The 19,323-nt window shown below is 40.4% G+C and overlaps 1 protein-coding gene across 2 annotated transcripts in view; it reads right to left on the minus strand.

The window, feature by feature from the left end:
• Positions 1 to 3,681: 3,681 nt before the first annotated feature.
• Positions 3,682 to 19,323, minus strand: part of CPE (carboxypeptidase E) — a 126,880-nt gene continuing 111,238 nt past the window's right edge. Inside the window, exons 6-9 of one of the 2 annotated variants that reach the window (XR_014811770.1) lie at positions 13,398 to 15,168; positions 9,556 to 10,181; positions 5,983 to 6,101; positions 3,682 to 4,465 (exon numbers count right to left, since the gene is read on the minus strand). Coding sequence is in view for 1 of the 2 variants with exons in the window: in NM_001097439.1 (NP_001090908.1) it covers positions 4,367 to 4,465; positions 5,983 to 6,101; positions 9,556 to 9,655; positions 15,029 to 15,168 (458 nt within the window). In the remaining variant the exon portion in view is untranslated. 2 annotated transcript variants of the gene reach the window in all.

Genomic DNA, 19,323 nt, shown 5'->3' on the forward strand with positions numbered 1-19,323 from the left:
TTACTGACAGACTAATTGGATAAAGTGACATGAGATTGTGAACAAAAGAGCCTGTTAATACCTCACACCTGCAAGTCCTTCCTACATCCCAGCGTGCACACCCAAAGCATTCAGGGAGCTGCTCAGCTCCTATCTGGAGCTGCCTCTGCCTGGGGCAGGAAAAGGAGAGGAAGGGAAGGTTATAGTCCTTTTAGAGATTTGTTCCACCCAATAAGCTCACCTGTCACCAGCTAACAATTAAGTGGCTGGCTTCTCTGTAGGAAGGAGTGAGTGAAGGGTGGGCTAGAAGCCAAAAGTCTCATTCCAGTAGGGGTCCTTCAACATAGAAACATTGACCAACAAAAGTAGTTTCCCCACACTCAATTCTAGACCTCTCATCAGATAAAATCAGAGCATGTTGAGACCACGACCAGGATAGTTTGGACACTTGAAACCCTGTATCATAGTTACAAATGGTTGTGAGGGCAGGACAATATGAAATTAACACCTTCCTTGCAACAGCTGGATGGGTGGTAAATTGGTCTGCATGACCCTGTGGCAAGGACAGATATTCTCTTTGCCCCTCAGTATTTCCTCAGTGCATCCTGTTTAGTTAGGCGAGACCACATGATTAGTCCTGCCCAGTGATTTGTGAGGATAGATGATGTGTCACCTAAAGCCTAAGGCAAGTCTGTTCCTGGTTCTTCAGTCTCTCCCCTCTGTTGCAGTGACCCAGGAGGGCCCATGTTCCATGTTGAGTTAGGCTGGGTAGGGCCTTTGTCAATCTTGGTCCTGAGTGAATGAGAAAAAAGGAGTTCAAGAGGGCAAGGCTATGGCTGTGGAGAACAGTGAGGAAGGAAGTGCTTTCCAGAGTGTAATTCTAAAGCCAGGAACATTCTCCATCCCCCGAAGGAGAGGCCTGTAAAATACCTGTTCAGCAAGATCCTAGAACTGCTGCAGACCAGTGAACGCAGGTACTCCTTGCTCCTCACCACTCCACATGGAGTGTTCACTGACATTATCCTGACTCCGTTCCCTCACGTTTGTTGGGTGTGAGGGATACTCACAACCTGTCTTCTTAGTTCATAAGTTTCTGGAGCAAGAGTGACCAGATGCAAGCCTGACACAGAGGCTATCATGGGACTCCTCAAAAATCCCAAACCTGAAGCTTGATTTGATGTGACTTGCAGCTGCTTCTCCTATGGTGGGGTAAGTGAAATCTATATTTTGAAAAAGGAGAGCAAGGGTATGTTGGTGACCAGAAGGGAAGACTAAGGCGGTCACAGCACTGCCCACTAATGCTGTGGTTCAATAAGGCGGTCACAACACTGCCCACTAACACTGTGGTTCAACGAGGCTACACACTGAAGTCTAGCCAGTGAGCCATGCACAGAAGTGACTCCACATACCTGTTCCTGGGACCAAGATGAGAGGCTGAGGAAACTGTACGGAACCCACAGAACCACCGACTTAAAACATTCTGTACATCTGTCACCACATGCAGGACAACTTTCCTGGAGAGTTACATGGACCAACAGACATTTCATGAAATTACAGAGTTAAACCACTGAGACTTAGGGTTGCTTCTTACTGCAGCATAGCTTCGTTTATTCTGTCTGACACAAACCACAAGGAGTAGCATTCTGAAGCTCCTCAGAACTCAGTCCAGACCTTATTTTCTTTCTAAATCCATGGGCTCCTCTCAGGGGATCTTATCTATTCCCATGACTTTAAATATCATCTGTATGGAGGTGAACATACTCCCGAGCTTACCTCAGGCAGTTCTGGATTGTTCTTGCTGTCTCAGCAGAACTGGTTGTGCCCCTTTCCCTCTCAAAACTGTTCTGCTTTGGATGCTTAAATAACATAGCACCTTATTTATCTGTCAGTTACACCCAAATATCTATTTCCAATCCCAGGCCTCTTTTAGAGCTTCTCACATAGACTATGCAACCATAAACTCAGCCCCTCCAACTGTATATCTCATATGCATAGCCCTCTCAAGCTTAACATTTCCTATATTGAAATTTTTTCTCCTCACCTTTTCCAATCTGCTGCTTCTCCAACATGCCACATGCCATATACACATCTGCCCAAGTTAGAAACGTGATGTCATCAGTGACACCTGCCTCCCCCTCATCACCCACATCCAGTTTCTTACCAAGACCTGTCAATTCTACCTCTGAAATAGATCACAAACCACCCACACCTTCTCATCTTTACTGCCACAACCTGATCCCAGTCACCACTGTTCTGGACCCTGTAGTAGCTTCCTGACTAGTCTCTACTCTACTCTGGATACAGTAGCAAGAGTGACCTTTAATACTCAAATTTGATCATGGCCCTTCCTAGCTTAAGACCATTCAGTGATTCTGGAAATAAAATCCTATAACCTCAGTTCTGGTCCATAATGTCCTGTGTGATTTTGTCCCCATCAACTTTCCTGGCCTTCACTTCCCACCTCCCAAATCTCTGCAGCACTCATTCCGTCCTTTTTCTAGTCCTTGGCAAGCCATGCCCTTCCCTACCCCAATGCCTCTGCCCCTGTTCTTGCTAGCAGAGACTGTTAGATACTCACCAAAGACTGTATCCTCCTTACCTACGTAGGTGTGTAGCTGAACTGTTTCCCAGACTCCACTACAGTTATTACGGCCAGAGGATGTGATTCTAGGCAATATGATGTGAGCAGACACAACTCTACCACTCCCAGTCCTGGCCGACACAAACATCCCCACACACTCTTCCATGCTCTTCCCGCTTTCCCATTAGCTGCCAATGGACACGACCACAGACAGCTTTGGAGGTCACATGCAGAAGATGGCAGACTGTTTGTTAGAATGAGTCCCAGAATGACCTGGTGCAGAAAAGCCATCTCATCTGTCTTCTACCCTGTACAAGTAGCTGAGTATTGTGTTTAAGCCATTATACATTACAATGGTTAGCACTATCAGGGAGTTCCCATTGTGGCTCAGTGGAAAATGAACCCAACTAGTACCCACGACGATGCAGGTTTGATTCTTGGCCTCACTCAGTGGGTTAAGGATCCAACGTTGCCATGAGCTGCAGTGTAATTCACAGATGCAGCTCAGATCTGGCGTTGCTGTGACTGTGGTATAGGCCGGCAGCTGCAGCTCCAGTTCGACCCTTGGCCTGGGAACTTCCATGTGCTGCTAGTGCAGCCCGAAAAGGCAAAAAACCAAAAAGACCACAATAGCTAGCACTATCAAAAACCTGTACCTGGAGCACTGCTCAACCACCACCACACACCCGTGCACACCCCTATACTCAGTCATTCTGGATTGCTCACGCCTACTCAGAGTTTAGGTCTGGGCTTACATGCATTGAAAGGCCATCCCTGAGCCTCTCATCCAGTCTAAATTAAGTTGCTCTGACATTCTCTTTCTCCACACTCTAGTCCTTCCTGTTACTTTACTCATCACAGCACTTAATCACATCTTCATTTGTGTGTATGTTTATTTAAAGTTTGGGTCCACAACTGATCCATAGATCCGTGAAATCAGAACCTTTTGTCCACCAAAATAACAAACACAGCGATTACACCATGTTTGGCATACTGCAGTCAATAAATTTAAAAATAAAGAGGATGAACCAGTAAGAGGCCATGCTCAAAGGAATACATTTTTTATCATGAGACCACAACTCTAGATGAAAAAACACAGAGCATTAAGTACAGACCATAGGGACCTTTTTAAAGATTTATTCATTCAGAATGCAATTCTGGGACAATCTACAACTAAGAGAAACCCTACACTTTGAAGTAGTGTTAGCAGACTGAATAATATAACAAACAGCATTGCCCCAATGTGTGCAAGCAAGAAGTCAACTTCCATTCCTTTCATAAAACGTCTTGCTAAACATTTACATTTTCTTCCCATCAATAATGCATTAACAAGATCATGCTTATATAGCTAGTCAGCACAAGAGACAAATGACAATTTACACAGGACTATTAAGTCTTGCAGTATAGTGCTCACAACTCAAGCTGTAGCTGTTGACCCTTCTGATGGCATTCATTATGTGACATTGTCACCAATTACATTAGAAGAACTCACTAATTTTTAAAAGCTAGAGTTACTCAAAAAGTTCTATACTGTAAATAACATGTGGAATATTGCATCTAAGCCTAAAATGGCAAAATCATTTAAATCTCTTTTACGGTCCTCCTGTGATATATGGAGGAAAATGAATGTTATAGACCAAGTTCTTGTATTTTCGCCTAAGAGTCTATTTTAAGTAATGTCTATTAATATTTAAATGGTTAAAAATAAATCAATGTTACATATTAACTGCACAAAATCTAAAAGAAAATGGCCACATTACACCATACTACATTATATAGATTAAAAGCAGCTAATTTGAAGCCTTTTTAAAAATTTAAAGTTTCTGACATCATCTTCCACCATTCCATCAATTCTTCTTTCTCCTCCTGTTTCCTTTCAGAAAATGACTCTAGCTCAAAATCAACCTAAAGGAGAAAATAAAAACATAATATTATCAAACTGATTATGTACTTTTAAAAACAGAAATATAAAAAGAAGAGCATATTTAGAGTTTATTAGAATAAGCTCAATCTAGCCACCTGAGTTAAAGTATATCTAAAAAAACTCTCATGATAAGTAAAAAAGATACCTTTAGGGAAAAAATATCAAAAGCCATTATATTTAAAACGTGCTTTGATCTAATAGCTTCATAGGATTATTGGAAAGCAGATTATTGACAGGCAGATTATTCAAAGGCAGTTTTTCCTTCCCATAAAAAAATGTGATTTATAATTCACTTTCTGCCTTTGACTATTCAGTGGGCTTCTCCTGTCAATCTTGAATTTTCCCCTAAAAGCAAGGGGAATAGGGAAGAATGCAGTTCAGTGTCCTGATGTCCCAAACCACAAGGTTTTGCGTTCCAGAATCTGGAATCTGTTAAAGAAAGTGAAGGAAACACAAACATCTTCAAACCACCACGAAGGCCGGTGGCCCAGGAACCCAGCTCTGCTGTGCACTGGGCATCTTCATCAGGTTTGTGGAGAATTCATACATTTCTGCATAAAGGACTATTCCAAATATGCAGCTCGCAAGCCCAGTCCTCTCCGGGCCAGTGACACAGCCATGCCCCATTCCAGATGGGTTCAGTTCTTTGATTTGGCTGCTCGATCCTGTGGTTATTTAGGAATGTAATTACTCACTACCTCCTTGAACTAATATGTGCTAGAAAGGCTAAGGGTCAAAACAGTTGAACCTTTTACAACCTAGCTCTGAGTTAGTGTTTTCCAGGTTTCACTTGCTCAAATTTACCTCCTGATTTTAATACATATACCATACAGTGGAAAACAAAGCACCAGTTAAAAACTCAAGCATTTATACTCCAAATTTTGAGTGCATCCACAAAAATACAATAAATTCTTTTCAAGCAAGCCTTTTAACCAGAAACCCTGTAGGCCATTCCATAGTCCCAGTAACATAATACAAGGACAATAGTAAAATAACTGCTCTAAGTGAGTTCTGGTCTCATCGGCTAGTAAAATAAATGGTACCAACTTAAATAAGATATTGTTTTTGATAGTGCTTAGCAGAGAGGGCCTTGCTCATAGTATGCACTTAATAAATGTATAGTTAATGCCTAAAATCACCATGCAGGCCTAATTGACTTTTGAGTAAGGTGTTATGCCAGGTGCCAGGTATAAAAAGATAAATTTAACAGAATATTATTTAGATTGAAATCAAGGTCAGCAAATAAAAGTTTAACTTTTTTAAGTTTTATTTGACTTTCTGGTGAATCTCTTCAAACACTGAGAAAGGATAACAGAGCTTTATCAGCCCTTGGGCAAGTCTCTTAACTCTGCTAGGCCTCAGTTTTCTCATTTGTTAAATGGGGATAATGATGGTTTCTACCTTAGAGGTTATTATGAAGAGTAAATACAAGTCACTTAATTATGCCTGACCCCTGGTAAGTGCTTAATAAATCTAAGTGAGTATCACAATCACTTGCCTTAACAGCAGGGCTATAGGGAACAGCTACTTTCTTTGTTCTTGCCAGATAGCCAGGTGCTGAGGCTGTAAGTTTATAGTTTCCAGGTACAAGCAGTCTCCAGTAATCACCATCCTTTGCTGCAGAGAAACAAAATAGCAAGTCACAGGCCACATGTGAAAAGCGTAAGCGTAGGCATGGGTAGTTAGGCCATTGAAGTTCAATTCTGATTTCCTGTTTTTAAAGTAGATGTTTTGGAGTTCCCATTGTGGCTCAGCAGGTTATGAACCCAAACAGCATCCACAAGGATGCAGGTTTAATCCCTGGTTAAGGATCTGCCGTTGCAGTGGCTGTGGTGTAGGCCAGCAGCTGCAGCTCTAAATGGACCCCTAGCCTGGAAACTTCCATGTGCCACGGGCGTGGCCCTAAAAAGCAAAAATAAATAAATGATGTAGATGTTTCTAGAATTTGATGAAATTCCATTGAAAAGAGCATGACGCTTTCTAAAGGGCACTGTTTCTTGTAGCAACTTTACAGATGTTAATGTTAAATTGTCTAATAGATCTTCCAAGACAATGAGTCTTCATAATCATATCAGGAGTAACAAGGTAAACAGATATATAAAGTCCCCAAGCCATGGGGTGACACCACCTGGTTTTGATTCTTGCTGAGAATCTGGCTGTTAAGACTTGATGGTCTAAGAATCTAGGTCAGTGTTTCAATAAGTGCGGCCCCAAAATACCTCATCAGGAACCTGAGGGGCTAGTTAAAAATTTGGATTTCTTGGAAGTTCCTGTTGTGGCTCAGTAGCAACAAGCCCGACTAGCATCCATAAGGATGGGGTTTGATCCCTCGCCTTGTTCCGTGAGTTAATGTTCCAGTGTTGCCATGAGCCATGGTGTAGGTCGCAGACGCAGCTCAGATCCCATGCTGCTGTGGCTGTGATGTAGGCCGGTAGCTGTAGCTCTGATTCGAACCCTAACCTAGGAATTTCCATATGCTACAAATGCAGCCCTAAAAACTTAAAAAAAAAAAAAAAAAAACAAACAAAAAAAACAGGGATTTCTAGGAGATCCTGCTGTGGCTCAGTGGATTAAAAATCCAGCTGCAGCAGCTCAAGTCACTGCAGAAGCTCTGGTTCAATCCCTGGCTCAGCACAGTGGGTTAAAGGATCCAGCGCTGCCACAGCTGCAGTTCAGATTCAATCCCTGGCCCAGGAACTTCTATATGCTGCAGCTGCAGCCATAAAATAAAAAAAGAAAAATTTAGATCTCTAAAAACTCAGAGTAGTTGGTCTAACATGCCTTCTATCCTCTAGAGGGTTCCTAAAGCAGAACCTTCTAGAGGCAGTGTGTTCTCACTTCTCCCTGCCCCCTTCTCTCCTGGCTCATGGAGGAGTGGGTTGGATGGCAACCACTCATACATATCCTTCAGGATGTGCTGTTCCCACCTGCCTACAGGCCTGGTGAACCACCAGCGCTGGGTAACACCCACCCTCTACTCTGTGCCTGCCCCTGTGCCTGGAGGGCCTGGGGAAAACACACACCCATGCTGAGCTGTCCTCCTGGCCATCTACGACACTTTCACACTCGCATTTCCTAGATTAGTGCACGTCAATCAGGGGGAAAACAGTCAAACGCAAATTCTAAGTTACTAGCTCTGGAATGGGGCCTCAGATTCTGCACTTCCAACCAGTGCCAGCAGATGCTAAATTCAGCTGCTGGTAGGGCCATACTCTCAACAGCAAGGTCCAAGTGACATTCACACTTTTTCCCTTTTCCTAACACCTCTGATGCACTCTCTTCATCCTCACTCTCAGCTGATGCTTCACAGTGTATTTCACTGTAAAAATGGAAACCATCAGAAAAAAATAAACCCCCATCACCTTCTCTCCTAATCTACCTCTGGACTCTACATCTTTCAGCTAGTGCCTCATTTATCTTCTTTGCTTTACAGCAAAAATTCTGGAAAGACCTGTCAATACTCTCCATTTCTACCGTCTCTCCTACTCTCTCTTAGACTCTCCCCAGTCGGGCCCCCACCAATCCACTGAAATAGACTCTCCACACTGCCTCATCCACAGGCTCATCTTTCCTGATACTTTTCACACTCCCTCCCTCCTGACACACCTCCAGGTGTCCAGGACAAGGCACTAGGCTTTCTCTCCACCTTAGACTCCACTGCTCGTCCCTCCTCACGACACTGCCCTCAAAACAGGTGCCGTGTCCCAGAGCCCACTCCTCAGATTTCATTCCTTCCTACCTATATTTACTTCCAATGTCAGATTTTTCCTAAATTTCCACCTCTGGAAGGCAGAGATAATACTGTTTGTATGTCACACTGGGGTTAACAGATAGAAGTGGTTACTTGTGGCCAGAAGGGGCATGGTCTGGGTCCTTCAGGAGCCCCCGTCCGAGGGTGAAGGGAGCAATAACTTGGTTCTGGAATATTGGTCAGAAAGGTGTGCTGACACTTCATGGGGTGTTGTTAAATATTATTGAATGAATAAATAAATGGAGTTTTATAGAACAAATGTTAAGGATATAAAACATACAAATTATAGGAGTTCCCATTGTGGCTCAGTGGGTTAAGGACCTGACATTGTCTCTGTGAGGATGCAGGCAAGATCTCTGGCCTCGCTCAGTGGGTTGATGATCCAGAATTGCCGCAAGCTTCAGTGCAATTTGCAGATGTGGCTTGGATCCAGCGTTGCTGTGGTTGTGGCACAGAACAGCAGCTGCAGATCCAATTTGACCCCTAGCCTGGGAACTTCCATATACCACAAGTGTGCCCATAAAAAGAGAATGAATGAATGAATAAATAAACAAATAACAAATTATAAATATAGCAGTTAAGAAAGAAGAAATGGTATAGGATGTTTGGGGACTAAGTTAAAGGTTAAATTAATGCTAAGGTCTAGAAACACATGAAGAGTTTATAGCTCAAAAGATATTGTTGTTGGAAAGATCACAACATATGAGAGTTACACTAAAATGAGCTGGAGAGATGTTTTTTAATAGGAATAAGTAGGCTTGCCAGGAAAATACATTTTCCCCAAACTAGGAAAATGGAAACGAGGCTTTAAACCTAGAAATAATTAACATCAACGTCCATCCTATAACATCCTGTTCAACCTTGAATACATCTGGGTTTATGATACAGATTAAATGAAGAAATTTATGGGAAATCCTAGACACACAACACAATGGCAGTTATCTTCCTTCTCTTCTGCTCCCTCTTCAGCATTTCTTCTGAGAAGACATCAGAAAGACACATTGTGTTAACTCCAGCTGGTTCATCTCCCTTGCCTCAAGAACTGCAAAGTCTCTCCTGCAGGTGGCCCCACCTCACAGCTCTGGGGTCACAGCTAAGGAAAGGGCGCCATCTGCTGCACTCCAATTTCTAAATGCAGTAGCCATCCTGAGTCAGACTTGCTCCCCAGATGAAACTGAACTAGATTAAAGCTGGGGGAGAGATGGGTTAAGAGACATGAGGCATTTAATTGCTCTGTTTAGAATAGTCTAAAAAGTATAACAAGTAATCACACTCTCGTGTGCAAGGCTAGAACCTCCAATCACGGCAGAGAACACCCACCAGATGTGACATCATGATCTATTCCTTCCACGGAGATGGTTGCATTGGCAATCGGATTACCTTGAAGGTCTCGGACAAAGCCTTTAACTCCTCGGTGTATCTGTGACGGTCAAGAACAACCAAAAAATTCATATTAAAAACAACCTAAAAACATGCTTCATACCAAGCATCTCCTTATTTTCTAGCAAAATACTGCACATTGTTTAAGAATCCAAACAAGATTTTAAAAAACACCGCATTTTTTTATTACTCCTTAGCACACTTCACTGCTTTCTCTCTATTTTAAATTTTATCACTTGGGTATACTTTATACGGCAATGTAAGTTACCAAGATTACAGCCCTGCACTGCTCCTTCTAGATAAATGGATATATACTGTGAATACTTTTGCACTACATTCATTTATAATATAATTTTGGTTGAAAATCAGTGAATGAAAAGTCAATGAACTTACTGACTGAAAACTGGATTTAAAAATAAAATGGAAGAGTTGCTATTTCAAAAAAGCCTCTGAATTAAGTTGGCGGCATCAACTAACAATTGCAATGCAAACATCAAGAAGAGGTTTATTTATTTATTTGTTTATTAATCAAAGTATAGTTCATTAAAACTATTCTGCCAATTCCACTGTACAGCAAAGTGATTCAGTCATACATATATAAGAATTCTTTTTTTATATATTATTTTCCATCATGGTCTATCCCAGGAGATTGGACACAGTTCCCTGTGCTGTACAGTAGGACCTATTGTCTATCCATTCTAAATGTAATGGTTTTGCCTCTATTTACCTCAAATTCCCAGTCCATCCCTCTCCCTCCCCAACCCCTTTGGCAACCACAAGTCTATTCTCCATGTCCGTAAGTCTAAAAACAGCTTCATTTTTAAACGATAATTCAATTAAGTCGATATGTATTTGAAGTGACGAAGAGTTACTCAAGGACTTTGAGAAAGCACTACTTCTGAAATATCAAATGGATAATCTATTAAGCTTGATCACTTTAACAAAACATGCCCCAACCCTCCAAATGTTCCAGTTGCTCCTCACCAGTCTGGCCCCAGAAAATGAATTTTATTTTGCTACTGACGATATCTAAATATTTCCCAACAGAAAGTAGAACAAGTTTCATGTGTCCCTTTGCCACTAGAGAATAAATGTGGCAGTGGCACAATGTTTTATCAAAGAGATACCCTGGTTATCAGCAAAATTTTTTGGATTTGCTATTTTTGAAAAAGCAAAACCTCTAAAACTCTATAAAAGTAGCACAAAATTCTTTTTTTCTAAAGGCAATTTACTAATGGTAAAAAGCTGGGCCTGTTGTCAGTAATAATAAATAATCATTTTAATAGCCACAAGTATAGTGAAAAGAGAATAAACACATTTTTAAAACAAAAAGACATTTTTAGACTTTCCCCCAAGACTTACCTATCGATTAACCAACCAAAATTGAAAGAGATTAAAATTTAGCCATTGGAAACAAAAGTTACCTTCCTGAATGAAATCCACATGGTAAAAGAGTCACTGGGATGAAAAAAATTGTGGGAATGAATACTTATTCATCTTGAGGCACTATAATCCTGATATATTATAAACCTTAGAGAAATGAAAGTTTGAAATTTCCTCATCTTGGAAAATCAATCAAATCAAATACATAATTCACCTACAATAGTCACAAATATACCCAGTTAATGTTCATAAGTTTACTTTTTTCAGCTTCTGTAACTCAATTTACATTACAGTATGTAATTAACAAATAGTTAAATAAATAAACGTCTATCTCTGATATGCCAGTTGTGGAGCACAACTTTTCCGTATGAAATATTTCACTGTAGGAATAAATCTCAATTGAAGTGTTTTGGGCTGTCATGACTTCACAGGAACTGCAGACTGGAAAACATTGTTGCTTTATGGCTTTTGCAAAGGGAATACACCAGAAGTTCAAATTTCACTCATACCTGGAGAAGCTATTTTACTACATTTGTCCTTCCTATAATTCTCTCTCCCCAGATTCCAGGGCATTTCAAACAACCAAAGCTAAAAACAAAAAAATTCTTTATTGTTGCTAGAATTGTTTATGCCAATAGCACTTAAATCTTTGAATACTTAGGTGTCACCCAGAAGGCTTGCTTAAATTGAAACTCTGCGGTCCGGCACTACAAGAAGTGTAATTCAATGTTGGGTCTGAAAACTCATTTTTCGCAAGAATCTGGATGATTCCGATGTGCGTGCCCATGAACCATTCTTCGAAAAATTCTTTGGAAATTTTGAGAACTAGAGAGTTCCAAAGCTATTGCATGGGAGCTTATCTTAGCAAACTATTTACCCTAATTAACTTTACAACTCCACTTCTTGCAAACATCCCTTTAAAACATGGCAAGAGATTTCCTCTCAAACAATTACCAAATTGGATCTCCTAATCACCTATTTTCCATGAGCTGTAAAACTAGTCCATGCTTAGATTTTAGGCCCAGGTGTTCAATTATTAATCACCACCACACTTTGGTTTCATTGTCAAGAAAACAATTTCAACATAGAACTTCTGGCAGTCTTCACTGATTTTCACCAGCATTTGATTCCCTAAACTGGAGCGTTCTATGAGGCTGTGTGAGTGCAATCCACTCTTACTGCTTCTAGACAGCTGATATCATACCAGGATGGTCACAGGGATCTGTGGACAGATAAAACTCTCATTCCAAGCGGCATAACTCAGGACTATACGACCTGGTCCCTATTCTTTTCAGCTAATTCTTATATAAATGGATACAGCTTTTAGATGAATTAATGTACCCACCACCATAAATATGACAAGCATTCTCCTCTTTCTGACAGCACACATTTGGGTTATATTTTTATTTTTTTTTGTCTAAACAACTAAGACAGAACTTAAGCAGCAGCTGACCTTGTTTTTTAATCATTGATCAGAGTAATAATCTTATTGATATCAACCATAGTGAATCTTAGAGCTGAGCTCCAAGAAGCCTTTTCTGACTCGAAGGACTGGGTTAGGGACCCTTCTGTGTACTGCCATTACTCTTTTTTTTAGTATTTATCATCCTCTCTTATAATTAGGTATTGATGTCTGAACCCTACTAATATGAGTAGTCACTACCCCAAGGCCTCACAGGGTGCCTAGGACTTGAAAGTACCTCAATAAATTTTTGTTGAAAGAAATATGAAAAGAAAGTGAAAAGCATTGTATTAAGGAGGCATTCTTTGATATCTAAGCAGAAGACACACCAAATAGTCCCATCTTACTTCTCTGCCTAAAACTGTACTTTTTAAATTTTGCTCTTAAAAGATCCAGCCAGGAAGTTCCTGGCGTGGCTCAGTGGTAATGAGCCTGACTAGTATCCATGAGGATGTAGGTTTGATCCCTGGCCTCACTCAGTGAGTTAAAGCTGCAGTGTTGCTGTGAGCTGTGGTGTAGTTTGCAGATGTGGCTTGGATCCCCCATTGCTGTGGCTGTGGTATAGGCCAGCAGCTTCTGCTCCAATCTGACCCCAAGCCTGGGAACTTCCACATGCTGCAGTTGTTGCCCTAAAAAGGAAAAAGAAAAAAAAAAAAAAATCCAGCCAAACGAGCCCTCCTTAAAGGACGTACCATAGGGGTGCCCACCAAGGTTGTTCCAAGAGCCAACATGGCTAATTATCTTTAGTGTTTATATTGGAAAACACCTTTTTATATTACATTTAGAATGGGTAAGCAATGAGGTCCTGCTGTACAGCACAGGGAACTATATTTAGTCTCTTATGATCAAATATGAAGGAGGATAACAAGAAAAAAAGAATGTATATATGTATGTACGACTGGGTCACTTTGCTGTACAGCAGAAATTGAAAGAACACTGTAAATCAACTATACTTTAATAATTAAAAAAAATAAATTATGGGAGTTCCCGTCGTGGCGCAGTGGTTAACGAATCCGACTAGGAACCATGAGGTTGCGGGTTCGGTCCCTGCCCTTGCTCAGTGGGTTAACGATCCGGCGTTGCCGTGAGCTGTGGTGTAGGTTGCAGACGCAGCTCGGATCCTGCGTTGCTGTGGCTCTAGCGAAGGCCGGTGGCTACAGCTCCGATTGGACCCCTAGCCTGGGAACCTCCATATGCCGCTGGAGCAGCCCAAGAAATAGCAAAAAGACAAAATAAATAAATAAATTAATTAATTATAAAAAACATGCAGCAGGATTCCAATCCTGTGTAACAGGGTTTATTTAATCACTATCTGTCATCAGTGGATCCGTTCCATGATAATCCCTTTTGGTAAGGTATTACATGGATACTTAACATGCGCAAAGGATTTCTTAAGCTGATTTTACATTTTTTAACATACTAGGTTCACACATATATGTTTATATATACATAAATGCAAATAGCTACATGCTTGTGGAGAAGCATTTGTTTACATTAATTTAGAAAGTAGTCTAGACTATCTGCTAGCATGTGGAACTAACATCAGTCTCCTTGACTTTGAGTGTAAATGGGGAACCTATAGAATGGAATGTGGAACTGTTACGGCACTGCAGGTGAGGGACAGAGTCCTTAGGTCTCTCCCACCAGCACTGCCCCTGATGCCATGTCCACCTGGTACAGAGGGGTGGAGCTGGCAGGGCAATGGCCTGGGCTGAGTCTGAGTGGTAGGTATTTTCTCTACACATAGCGAGATTCCAAATTTATAACAGAGACTCTCTAGTAAAGATCTAAGTTTATACCAAAAGGGGCAACATGGCATGATGATTCTGAAACTAAACAGCATGGATTCTGGCTAAATGATTTCAGGCAAGCTGTTCAATTTCTCTGTGCCTCTGATTCCTCATTTTTAATTCCGGGATGATAGATGATGATGATGGAGAAGAGGATGATGATATAACTTCCCTCTAGGGTTGTTGTGAGGATTAAATGCATTAATTATCATACATAGGAACATTTAGAACAATGCCTAAGAAACAGTAAATACCCAATAAATGTAAGATGCATCATTACCATCATTACCTCAGATCCAACTGAGTCCAGGGTGCAACAAGGAAGGGAAGTGTGGCCAGAATTTAAGGAGACACTCACTCCCAGGTGCTGATCCTATACCTGCATGACCCTAAGAGTCAACGACTCCTTAAATTTTGCATCCCTGGTGCCTCACTTACCTCATTCTAGTTCTGGTTCTGCCTGGGATGCCTGACAGACCCAACATGATCAGGGTGGAGGAGGATCCTGGGACTGCCCTTGCTTAGTGCAAAATGGGAGAAATCAGGGTGTTACCTTATTTCACAACTCTCCAGTTTAATCAATTCTCAGTGAGTATTCATAAACCACAAAAACTATGACAAATGAAAGCCTCTTTGAACCACTACTGACATCTTCCAAATGTAGAATCCTCATTCTGGGTCAGATGGATTCCTATAGATGGGATCCTCTTGGGAGACCATTGTACAACTGGTTTAAATGCTCTTATATCTCCAATTTTATGCAGGAGACTGTGTTTACCTGCTGGATGTAGCTAATGAGGGAGTTTTTGTTATCCTCCCAGTAGCTCTTCAAAGTCTCTTCAGGTGGAAACTTTTCACAACTAAGCTCCACAGTAATCTCAAAGCAGTTGCTGCTGAGGTAATTGAAGTCTTGCATTCCTGCCAAAACACCAAATGAAAAGTCAAAATAGGCCTGTGGTGACTAAAATGCTACACAGACCCTTCTGATGAATTGAGAGCCAAGTAAAAGATGTACCAGTCAGTGCATCTTTGGGAGACCCTGGGAAACTAAAAGGGAAATCACCTACCACAAGGAATGGAACAACATACTTGGGAGACAGTTCTCACTTCATGAGTATAAACTTGCTCAGGTTCCTAATCAGTACTTAGTGACACCCTGCTGCTGCAGGTGTGCTAAAGTACATATCAGCTACAGTCCATAACGCTAGAGTCAGTTTCAAAGACAACAGGAGAGTTAGGTCATCAAAATGGTGAAACAACAGTTTTCTACCATCTCCCCTCCCCAAATAACACCAATTTTGAAAATTACCATGAATAAGTGCCTTTGTGGATGTTCAGGAGTCCAATGGAAAAGCTCCAGCACACCCATGGAGCAAAAAAATAATTCCAAGATTGGACACATTGAAGATGGTAAGAGGAACAATTTCACTTTGCCTGAATCACCCCTTCTCTAAGTTGGCACAGCCCAGTGCCAAAAGAGACCTAAAAAGTTACATGAAAACATATGAACGTATATAACATAGAGAAAGTAGGTATATAGTCAGACTCAGAATATTCTAATACTGCAATATGGTGGTATATTAATAACTTAACTCTCACATAAACATTTAAAATATTAAAAATAACTATAGTTACAATAATTTGTTTATGGACACACAATATGGAAAGATGCAAATTGGTTTGGTTTTTTTTTGTCTTTTTTTTTAGGGCCACCCCCATGGCATATGGAAGTTCCCAGGCTAGGAGCTAAATTGAATCATAGCTGCAGCTGCTGGCCTACACCACAGCCACAGCAATGTAGGATCCGAGTCGCGTCTGCGACCTATACTACAGCTCACAGCAACACTGGATCCTTAACCCACTGAGAGAGGCCAGGGATTGAATCCGAGTCCTCGTGGATACTAGTCAGGTTCATTAACCACTAAGCCACAATGGGAACTCTGGAAAGATACAAATTGTAATATCAAAACATAAAAGGTGGGAGGAGGGAGACAGAAGGTAGGGTTTTTGTTTGCAAGCATATTTAGATTATTGACAGTTTAGAATGGACCGTTATGCTACAAGATGTTTTATGTAAGTGTTATGGTAACCATAAAGTAAAAACTATGGTAGATTCAAAAAAGTTAAAGAGAAAGGAATCAAAGCACACCACTGCAGAACATCATCAATTCGCAAAGGCATAGAGCTAGAGGGGAAGAAAGGAACAGGGAACTGCAAAACAGAAAACAATAAGATGGTAGTCCTCACTATCAATAATTATTTTAAATGTACATAGATTAAATCCTCTAGTCAAAAGTCACATAGTGGCTGAATGAATAAGAGAATAAGACCCAAACATATGGTGCCTACAAGCAACTCGCTTCGGCTTTAAGAACATACATAGGGGAGTTCCCATCATAGCTTAGTGGTTAACAAATCCGACTAGGAACCATGAGGTTGCGGGTTCAATCCCTGGCCTTGCTCAGTGGGTTGAGGATCTGGCATTGCCATGAGCTGGGGTGTAGGTTGCAGACACAGCTCAGATCCTGCGTTGCTGTGGCTCTGGTGAAGGCTGGCAGCTACAGCTCCGATTGGACCCCTAGCCTGGGAACCTCCATATGTCGCAGGAGTGGCCCTAGAAAAGACAAAAAAAAAGACAAAAAAAAGACAAAAAAAAAGACAAAAAAAAAATAACATACAAAGGAGTTCCCTTCGTGGCTCAGTGGAAATGAATCTGACTAGTAACCAAGAGGACATGGGTTTGATTCCTGATTTTGCTCAGTGGGTTGAGGATCCAGCATTGCCTTGAGCTGTGGTGTGGGTCCAGACACGGCTCAGATCCAGTGTTGCTGTGGTGTAGACTGGCAGCTACAGCTCCAATTCAACCCTTTGCCTGGGAACCTTATATGCCAAGAGTGCAGCCCTAAAAAAAAAAAAAAGAGAGAGAGAGAGAGAGAGAGAGAACATACATAGGATAAAAGCAAAAGAATGAAAAATGGTACTCATTCTCAGACAAAACACAGTTTGAGCCAAAAACTATGAAAAGAAACAAGGTCATTATATTTTGATAAAGGGGTACATGCATCAAGGGATATAACTATCAAAAATGTGTAAGCACTCAACATTGGAGCATCTAAATATATTTAGAAAATCTGAATAAAATTAAATATATTTAGACCAGTTATTAGTAAGGAGTAAACTAGCAACTGATTGAAACAGTAATCAAAAACTCCCCAAAAAGAAAAGCCCAGGGCCAGATGGTTTCACTGGTGAATTCTGCCAAACATTTAATGAAGAATTAATACCAATCCTTATCAAAATTTTCCAAAAAATTGAAGAGGAAGGAACACTCCCAACTCTTTTTGCAAGTCCAGCATTATGTTGACTCCAAAGCCAGATAAGTACACTACAGGACAAGAAATTACAGGCCAATTATCCTGACAAATACAAATGTAAAAATTCTCAACAAAACAGTAGCAAACTGAATTCAATAGCAGATTTTAAAAAAGCATACACCATGATCAAGTGAAATTTATCCCTGGAATGCAAGGATGGTTTGACACACACAAATCAATAAATGTAAAATACTCATTAATAAAATGAAAGCTAAAAATGATATGAAAAAGCATTTAACAAAATTCAGTATCTTTTCATGATAAAAACCCTCAACAGACTGGGTATAAAAGGAACATAACATAATAAAGTCCATATATGACAACCCCAAGCTAACATCATACTTAATGGTAAAAGACTTAAAGCTTTTCCTCAAATATCAAGAATAAGATAAGGGTGCCTAGTCTTACCACTCCTATTTGACATAGTGCTAGAAGTCCTGGCCAGAGAGAGATGAGGCAAGAAAAATAAATAAAAACATCCATATACTAATCAAATGACTGGCCAACAGAGACCTGGTGTAGAGCACAGGGAACTTTACCCAATGTTCTGTGATAATCTATACGGGAAAAGATTCTGAAAAAGAATGGATGTGTATACATATGTAATTGAATCACTTTGTTGGTATTGCAAAAATTATTACAGCATTGTAAATCAACTATACTTCAATAAAACTTGAAAAATGAAAAAAAGACAACTAAATTAGAAAGGAAGAAGCAAAATTACCTCTGTCCATATGGCTTTACATATGAAAAACTCTAAAGATTCCACACCCACAAAAAACTGTTGGGACTAATAAGAGAATCCATTAAAGTTGCAGGATACCAAATCAATACAAAAGTCAGTTGCATTTCTATATGCTAACAACAACTATCCAAAAACCAGATATAGAAAACAATCTCATTTACAATAGCATCCAAAACAATAAATAGGAATAAATTTAACCAAGGAGATGAAAGATCTGTACACTGAAAACTATAAGACATTGATAAAAGAAATTGAAGAAGATACAAAGTGGAAAGATATCCCATATTCATAGATTTAATATTGTTAAAATGTCCATACCACTCAAAGCTACAGAATCAATAGAATCCCTATCAAAATTCCAACAGCATTTTTCACGGAGATAAGAAAAAAACAATCCTAAAATTCACGTAGAGCCACAAAGGACATTAAATAGCCAAAGCAGTATTGAAAAAGAAGAACAAAGCTGGGGCATCACATATTCTGATTCAAATTATACTACAAAGCTATAATAATCAAAACAGTATGGTAGCAGCATTAAAAACAGAACCACAGACGACTGTAACAGAGCCCTGAAATAAACCCTGGTATATACAGTAAAATAAAGCTCTATTGCCAACTAGAGCCAAGAATACTCAATAGGAATGACAAACTCTTTTAATAAAGAGTGTTGGGGAGTTCCCATTGTGGCTCAGTGGTTAATGAATCTGACTAGGAACTACTAGGTTTCAGGTTCGACACTGGCCTCACTCAGTGGGTTAAGGATCTGGCATTGCTGTGAGCTGTGGTGTAGGTTGTAGACACAGCTCAGATCCTACAATGCTGTGGCTCTGGTGTAGGCCAGCAGCTAGAGCTCCAATTAGACCCCTAGCCTGGGAACCTCCATATGCCACGGGTGCAGCCCTATAAAAGGCAAAAAGACAAAAAAAAAAAAAGAGAGTGTTGGGAAAACTGGAT

This window comes from Sus scrofa, chromosome 8, assembly GCF_054392235.1.
Source record: "Sus scrofa isolate SSC_HxYL_T2T_F1_AM1 chromosome 8, Sscrofa_HxYL_maternal_Yorkshire_Landrace_v2.0, whole genome shotgun sequence".
Taxonomy (NCBI): domain Eukaryota; kingdom Metazoa; phylum Chordata; class Mammalia; order Artiodactyla; family Suidae; genus Sus; species Sus scrofa.